We start from the raw sequence: 8,949 nt of genomic DNA, 5'->3' as shown, positions 1-8,949 counted from the left end.
ATATATTTGTGTATAAATATATGTGTAATTTAATTTATTTTTAATGTGGCTAATACATATTCTACCTTAATAGCCAATTTTAGTGACTGATTTTAGTGTATACCCAGTATGGTTGGATTAAAAATGGATTTATGACTTTCAAATCTAGAAGAACTATTTAGTCTTCCCAATTTTGTTGCTAGGAAGAATTTAGAACTTCACTCTAAATATGATTTCTTAGGCACTAAAAGGAAAACGATATAAAAATTGCAGGTTTTCCTTTAATTAGCTTACTCTAAAAAGCAAATAGGTGTAAACTAAATAATCAGAAAAAAAAGGGACTACAAAAAGTAGGAGTAAAGATATCTTTGACAGAGATATCCTCCTGCCAAATTCAATTTCTATTGCAAAAATTCAGGCCTATGCTCTCATAAAACCTACAAAAACAACTCTTTGTCAAAGGAAAAAAAAGAAAATTGAAATCTATGACTCTCTGCATATACATTTTCTTTATACCAACATTCAACAAATTTTGAAATTTCAGCTATCCATCCATATCAGCACAGCACAAATCTACACAACAGCTAAAACAACTGTAACATCCTATGCCAACACAAAGCTGAGTAATTGCATTTGCGAATTGGTGGTTTATCTTGCCACAGCACTGGACGCAGCACATGCAACAACAATGGTTGCATAGTCTACCACAACAATGTGATGCTGCTAGAACAAGCAGCTCCGCTTGATCAGGCAACCTTGGTTCTTCGCATCCCGGTTGAACATTCTCCATAGTTCTGGTCAAGTCGCCAAAGCCGATACCCATGTTTGGGAGCAAGATCACAGGCTCCCCTTGGATGTTTCTTCTTTTCCTAGTGGTGTACTTTCTTTTTAACTGTTTTACATTATTTCCAAAGACTAATTAAAAATGGTATTAATTTAGACAGACATCTGATTAGGATGTGTACACTGTTACATTTTGCAAAAATATTTTTACAACTTGATTCCTTTTATATAGTTTAGAAAGGCCAACAACTTGTTTCAATCAGAAACTACTTTATTTAGTGTTTAAAAATTTGATTATTTTATTAAAATTTATACAAACTTGAAAGGTGATTTCTCAAGTAAAAAAATTAAAGAAACACACCCTTAGTCTTTTAACGAGAAAAAGAAGAGAGCACACACTTGGTCTCTGTTACTATGGACTCAACTCTATGACTACCCTAGTAAAATATGTAAATATTAATAATTTCTTAAATATCAATTTTAGAAAACAATATATGTAAACAATAATAGCTGAATATTAGATTACGTGCATTCAATTATTAAGACAAACCAGCAAACTAATCTAGGGTGTTTGTTAAAAAAATAAAACGACGATAGAAAATTAGTTAAAAAAATATAGTAGTTAGTTTATTAGCTAGAAAGGATCTCAAAACTTCTAATATGTACTTGTCTCCTAACCTTTGCTTTGTGCTTGCTCTTTGCTAGGTCATGCCCAAGAACTGTCATACCTGTGTACTCAGACATAAATCCAGTATCTAAGCTCAATTCTACAACCTGGGATAATAACTTTTTGTTAGAGAAGGGAAAAGAGAAACAGCTTAAAATCTAAGATACATAACAATGCAAAAACTTAAGGTAAATTACATTGATCTTTTCTAAGGTTATGTGATATTAGACTACACCCCTTGATTTATCATATTTACACTGGCCTCCATCAATGTTATGATTCTAAGGGAGGTTACTATCATGTTTTACAAAATATAAGAATATATTGAGTGTAGTATTATTTATTATACATTACGGGAGGTTATGTTATGGTTTTTAAATCAAAGGGTGTTGTGTGTAATATCATCAAATCTAAGAGATTTGCGCGATTATCCTACTTTAAAGTCAAGTACATTGTATTGGACTGAGTATAGAAAATAATAACATACCTTTTGTTCTAATTCTTTATTTTCCAATAGCCATGCTTTTGCAGTCAGATAATCTATTTGATCTCTTGCACATAACTAGAAACAATGAATTATAACAAAGGAAACGAAATCAAAAAGAGAAGATTTGTGAATCACAGAAGGACAAAAGAACAAAATGATGGATGAAGAGAAAAGGTCTGGATCCAAGTTTCACATATCTCATAACATTGTGATATAATACTACAAGACAAAGAAACTTGAAATGTAAATATAGGGAAGAGATCATTACCTTTTCTACAGGCAAGTCCTTAAATTTCCGTATCTTCACATCTAAATCAAAATTATTGAAATCGGCCAAGACACCTTTAACTTTAACCGTTTCTGGAAAACGTCCCTTGTAACTTCCAGATAAAACCAAGGGACCCGTTGATGAAAGATCCGGAGGATGGGAAGGGTACAACTATAAGGTGAACATCACAAATAAGCCCATGAATTAGGGAAAATCGAAAAAAACCGACATAAAAATATACTAAGTATACACAAAAAACCAGCCACCAAATTGCCAAAATTGACAATGTGCTCTTCTTTTCTTTTCTTTTTTATATAATATTTCTCTAAAGAAGAGTTAAATAGAAGAAAGCATGAAAAAAATTGAAAGTACTGCAATATGAGTCCCTAAGCCATTAACTAACTTCAACATTAAGATTGAAGGCTACATGAAAAAAATGAATTATTTTCTTCTTTTTTTTTTTTTTTTTTTTTTTTCTCAACAATAATAGATATGCATATAGGAAAACTAGGACTAAGGTAGAAAAACCGAAGCAAAAGTGTCAATCATGAGAGACAATTTTTGAACCTAATGCATATTGGTTACATTTCAAAGTGAGAATGGGAATAAGACAAACACAGTAAAATGTATACCTCAACCTTGTCCCAATTGTCGAATGTCTCCACTGTAATATTAGCAAGAATGAGAGAAGAAGCTTTGTCAAGCAACTCCTGCATTCGAAGCTGAACAGTATCTGAAATAAATAAATGCAGATCAATTAGAGTGTCACCAAATAAACATCTTAAACACGAGCATCTCTATAGAGCATAACAATAATACTATGCCAACTAGTTAGTGGCCAACAACAATATTAGTTACTATTCTTCTACATCAAGTAATTATGGTTAAAATCAGGGCAGCACCTCTTATGAGAAGATAATGCAGTTATTTCATGGTAGAGTCAACAATCCGGTGCTCCAAATAAATGCAAGTATTCATGGTAGACAATGCAACTACCCTAAAACAATCTAATTGCTTGTTACTATAGAACAAACCAAGTTCACTTTGCTTATAACATAGAGAAAGATAAAACAATGATAATGATATTTACTTTTTAAGTTAGGATTCAGAACTTGCCTACATCCAATGCGGCATCATGTTGGCCCCTTCCAATCGCAGCAAGCATCCGCAAGAAATATTGATTGCAGAATGGACCTAGGATTTAATGTAGTTTAGCATCTGACATGAAAAAGAGAGGGAGCAAAGAATTCCTATAATTGATGATAACTCAGAAGTAGTGGAACTAAAAGCAATATCTTGAAATATCAATTTCAAAAGGATGCATAACACTCAGTTTTCGGATACAACCTTGCAAATGAGAAAATAAAAGCCTTACCTATTCCGAAAGTGTAAATTCGAGGAGATATTGCCTCTTTTTTAACCATCCTTTTCTTTACCATATCACAAATTTGTCTCTCATCTTCGACTGTTCCATCTGTAACTAGGAAAACTATTGGAACTGAACTTCGACCACCAGATAACATTTCGATTGCCTGAAAGAGATGGCAAAAAAAGTACATACAACACAGCTCTACCCCGTGAAAGTGAATAGAGAAAGAACTACCATGATCACAGTGATGTCGTAGCTAGTCTTAGTGTACATTTACATGAAACAGAATTTAACAAAGGGGTTCTCTATTCATGGAGTTGAGTATACATTGATTTGTTTGTTCAACATGCAACACTTCTGGTGGTAACTACTTATCAATAATCTTTATGTTGAACGAGAAGATTAGGAGTGTAGAACTGGAACATCTATTTAAGATAATAAATAAGGCTAAGTAACAACACCACAAGAAAAAAAGGACTGAATATTAGTTACCGTTTTTAAGGGATTTGAAATATTTGTATCACCTCCTGCAACAAAGTTCATGTTAATCCACTCAGTGGCCTTTTCAATGTTATCCTTAGACGCCAATTCCAACGATGATGAAAATTGGTAGCTCTCTCCATTAAATGCTATAATACTAAATGAATCATCAGCATCAAGCTTAGAGAGAGCAGCTGATAGGGAACTCTTCATGTCCTCGATTAACTTTCCCCGCATGCTTCCACTTATGTCAATAACAAATACAATGTCCTTTCTGAATACCTAGACATTTAGCAGGACCAACCATGAGAGAGGACAAAAAATAAAATAAAATAAAATAATTACAAAATTCTACATACAATACATGCCTAAAAAGTTTACAGATACCACCCCGACCTTATAACTCTGAAGATTTCCTGGGGAAAGATACATGCAGAACACCTCTTTTTCACCAAAATCTCCAGAAGATGGAGATTCCAAAAGAACACCACCATTTATTTGACTTGAAGGGACCTGAAAAGGTACAACATGTTGATAAGTATAACTTTTCAATAGCTGAAGCTACACATAACAATGACATTAATAGTGGCCATGAGTCTTACAATATATGAAAACCGGAAATCACTTTTTGTGAACGAGAGAACATTGCTATCATAAGTGAAAACCTTGGTCCCTTCATCACTGTGCCTCTTTTCCTGTACATTCAGAGAATAGAAACACACACAGTTAGCAGGTTGTACATAACATGTTAGCTGTAGTAACACAAAAACAGAATAGGACATGTACCTTTAGAGGATGACTCATTTGATGAGGTTGAAACTCATTTCCAGTAACGGCATTCACTTTTACTTGCATTGCTTCTTTTTTGGACATTCTTTTCCCAGCAGGGTTGACGAAATCAGGAAAGGTAAATGGCACTAGCAAGGAGAACAGATCATTGCGGCATAGTATATTCTGAGACCATCTAAATTTAACCGATATAATGGAACCACCATCGATCTATTATGTGCAAAACATCAAACATAAAAAAAGATAACGGACAGTAGATGGAATAAGAGAAAAATAATAACCTGCATTGATACACATACCATATTATTACCTGCGGTATATCAAAGGTAAATATGTGAGGCTTGAGAAATCCTCCATCCCGAGCTTCCAACCAATTCTCCTTGCGAATGTCACCTTCGAGATCAACTAGTTGAGTAAAATAGTATTTCCTGTTATTGTTAACGCTAACCTCCGCACCTAGAATTGAACCCTGTTAGCCAAATAGTATCAGAACACAATATCTACATCACATTTTAAACATTATTGAAATGCATCAAGTTTTAGAGTGTGTACTATTACAAGTTGTAAAGACATTCATTAGCGGCTAATTCCACAATCATGTTTAACAAAATATTCAAAATATTGGTGGCCAACTGTTAACATGCTTTGAATTCAACTGCAGGTGCTAAAATTAAGAATTTGACTCTAAAGTAAGGATGCGCATGATTAGATTAATTTCACTTTAGCCCCTAAATTCATGTGCACCCATAAACTTTAAAAATGTGCAAATACACCCTACTTTTTCCAACAACCTAAAAGATAAGTCAAAACACTAACTATCTCATATCACTAGCTTTTTTCAACAATCTAAAACAATTGTCAAAATTCACTTTTCCTTGTTAAGTTTCATAAAAGGAAAATTGTTCCAATTTTTATTAATTAATGAGTTTTCCTCTGAAATTTCTCATTAGCAACCGCATTCTCAAAAATTGTGGCCTTGTGGGACTCCCCATGATCAAGAAAGTGTGACCGGTAGGGGACCACAGGAAGATTCAATCAATGATGAAATTTTCTGAACAATATCCATTCTCTTATTAAGAAAATGCATGAAAATAAGTTTTTTTTTTTTTATTTAATATCATGATCAACTAAGCATCGACATTTCATAGCTAAATATTTAACGGAACACAATCGTGTAATGTTTCACATTTCCGCCATTATTTTTCATAATGGCATTGAAATGGTAACACAAGAATAAGATCGATGACTAACCTGCGCACCCATGGGAACAGCGATGCGGCAGTCTGAGCTGCGGACGCTGGAGACGCAATGGAGGCGCCACGTGCCGGAGAGCGTAACGAGAGCGGTATCAAGGTAACATTCGGCAACGAGCTCAATGGCGTTCATCTGGATAGGGATAAGGGCCGGGGGGTCGCACCTGCCATGCACGTGAGGCTGGTAGCTTGGGATATCCGGGTTGTCCACAATTGCAGGGTCGTTGATCACAGCGTATACCATTGGTCCCGTCGGAAGGAACCCCGTCTCCGACTTCGTCATGGATGCCGGTGGCTTTGGCGGCGCCACCGCACGGTCGTTGCCGAAGTAAATGCGCTTGGCCAGGCGGAGGCCGTCCTCCACGGACCTCGAGAACTCCTCGGCCATAGCGGAAGCAAGAATGAATGAATGTGTGTTGGGTGGTGGCGGGAAGGAGGAGGAAGATGTTGAAGGTGAAGGTGAAGATGATGACGGAGAGGTGGTACGGTGGAGAGTCTAAGGGATGGTGGCGGGAGGGAGACGCAGGGTCCCTCTCTCTCTATATATTTGTGTGTCCCTCTTCCTAATTTTCCTTTCTTTGTTTTCTTTTTATTTTTTATATTTATATTTTATTTGATTTCGATCTTTTGATACTTTCTTGATTTTTGTGCCGTTAAAAAGGTGTCCCTATCAGAAATATCACTTAGGCTCAAGGGGGAGAGGTGGGGATGGGAGTAGATCCTCTGCTGAAAAAAAAAAAAAAAAAAAAAGGGTCCATCTAGTGTACAGATGCATTTTGGTACAGATTTACAGATTTTTGTTTTTATTTGGTTTAAAAGCGTATCACTAAAAATGTTGCTTAAAGAGAAAGTGTTACCCTTAATCGTTAACTTGGTTCTGATACCAATTTTTAACTCTTTTATGTTTATAATGTGTATAAATTTAAAGATATTGTCTATTATTACTAGTATTTATAATTCTGATTTCATTTTTATAGTTTTTCAATCTTGTTTTAGTTTATAATATTCTTTTTTGCATGGATTATTGTTTATAAAATCTTTTATTTGTTTGTCTTTTTCTTTAATATATTTTTTCAAATCTTCAAAAACTTCTTTTATTTCTACACTTTCTGTTGTTTCTAAATATTTTTTTAATTTTTCAACCTCATTCTCCATTTTTTCTTTTAACAGCTTTAATTCTTTTAAGTCATAATATGGTTTTCCAGGCATTTATAAATTTTTTAAGTTTAACTCCAACTTGTTTATATTTATTCTTATTTCTATCCTTTTTATTATAAGGTCATCAATTTCGATCTGAAGATTATTTAATTTCCTTTTATACTCCTTTATTTTACTTTTTAATTTTTTCGCTCTTTTTTTTTTATTTTATTTTCTGGTCTTTCAATCTTTGTATGCTTCATTATTTATTTTAGAATTTCTGCAAATTCTATCATTGTTTCATCACTTTTTTCTAGAGATTCTATTAATTTTTCTAACTCTTCAACTTCTCTTTTTAACTTGTCATAGATTATTTTTAGAGCTTTAAATGCTCTTTGATTTATTTCAGAGAACTGCAAATAATTCAAACGATTTTCTCTTTCAAAGAGCTCTTGTTTCTTATCTTGATAAGTTACATATATTTCTTCTTTATTTATTGTCATAATTTAGTATTTAGGGTTTCATTTAATTTTTCGACCTTTTTGTTAATTCTTTTATTTCAGAATCTTCTTCTTTAATCTTTAACTTAGATAAACTTAAAGGACTATTAATTTTAGATTCTCTTATTTGAAAATTTGATGAAACCAATTTTCCTGATGGTTCTTTAGTAATAGAACTGAGTTTTCAATAGCTTTATATTTTGATATTTCTGTTTTTACAATTTTCTGAAATAATTCATCGACATAAATTCTTTCTCTGTTTTTAAATATTATCCTATGATGGCTATTTGTTATTTTACATAAGGGGTTTTTATCTCCAGAGGGGAGATTGTAGATACTAACTCCAGAGGGGAGTTTAGAACTATTTTTCCCTAAGGGGATTCTTCCTCAGACTATAGAATCGCCTCGGCAGCTTCCTCCTTGCTCTCCTAGCATATGAGTACTCTTAGCCTCCTGCTTCCTATTGTCTGATGCATTTACAATTGCCTAAGCAGCCTATTTATAATAGTTGGGTTTGATGGACAATTCCCATCCTTACCCTTCTTATGATATCATTGCTTACGTCATTGTTTGTTCTCTTTCACCAGCTACATTGTTGGTGCTCTATGACCTAAGTGCTTACGTCACTATGCAATAATGTTGAGAGATGCTTCAGATGTGCTGTCCTCTTCTTTTATCATGTGACCGTCAGATGTATTGTCTTCTTCCTTCATCATGTGAGTTGATTCCGTTTCATTATTGCTTTCTTCAGATAACTCTGAGGCACATAACTGGCACTTGTGGTCTTCTCTATCTTTTATCAAATAGCAGAGATTCCTCTTTATCCCTTCAGGGAGCTTTTCTAAAAGTCCAGATAAGTTGTAGAATGCTGATTCAAATTCTACCAAGAGTCTCATCTCTCTTTCTTCAATTTCATTTCTTTTACTAGACACAAGCAGAGTATTTCTACTTTTATAATTAATCCTTGTGTGAGATTCCTTCGTTACTTTTTGAGTTCTTTCAAAGACCCTTGCTAATGTGCTGGCTAGCCTTCCTTCATGACTGTAAATTGTTAAATCTTGAATCTGATCAATTGGTTGAAAATTTCCTGGGAAGACGGACATGAATATTACTTGGTGTGCTGGAACCAAGCATTCTTCTTCTTCATCAAAAATAGGTTGACTGTTTGTAAATTTTAGGGATATATCCCTTGGATTTACATTGTCAATCATATTTTTAAATCTCTTTACTGCATCAA

The 8,949-nt window shown here is 33.9% G+C and overlaps 1 protein-coding gene across 1 annotated transcript; it reads right to left on the bottom strand.

Moving 5' to 3' along the window:
• LOC107633088 lies at positions 298-6,692 on the bottom strand. Its single transcript, XM_021118902.1, has 13 exons — positions 6,074-6,692; positions 5,133-5,291; positions 4,820-5,032; positions 4,636-4,728; positions 4,430-4,546; positions 4,046-4,315; positions 3,560-3,716; positions 3,301-3,378; positions 2,817-2,917; positions 2,185-2,355; positions 1,917-1,991; positions 1,441-1,536; positions 298-871 (listed from the first exon to the last, which is right to left on the bottom strand). The coding sequence occupies exons 1-13, from the start codon at positions 6,461-6,463 to the stop codon at positions 524-526; spliced, it is 2,268 nt and encodes a 755-aa protein (XP_020974561.1). The 5' UTR covers positions 6,464-6,692; the 3' UTR covers positions 298-523.

This window comes from Arachis ipaensis, chromosome B03, assembly GCF_000816755.2.
Source record: "Arachis ipaensis cultivar K30076 chromosome B03, Araip1.1, whole genome shotgun sequence".
Classification (NCBI taxonomy): Eukaryota; Viridiplantae; Streptophyta; class Magnoliopsida; order Fabales; family Fabaceae; genus Arachis; species Arachis ipaensis.
Note: the sequence above shows the minus strand (reverse complement) of the source record. Positions and strands in the feature narration are given on the sequence as shown.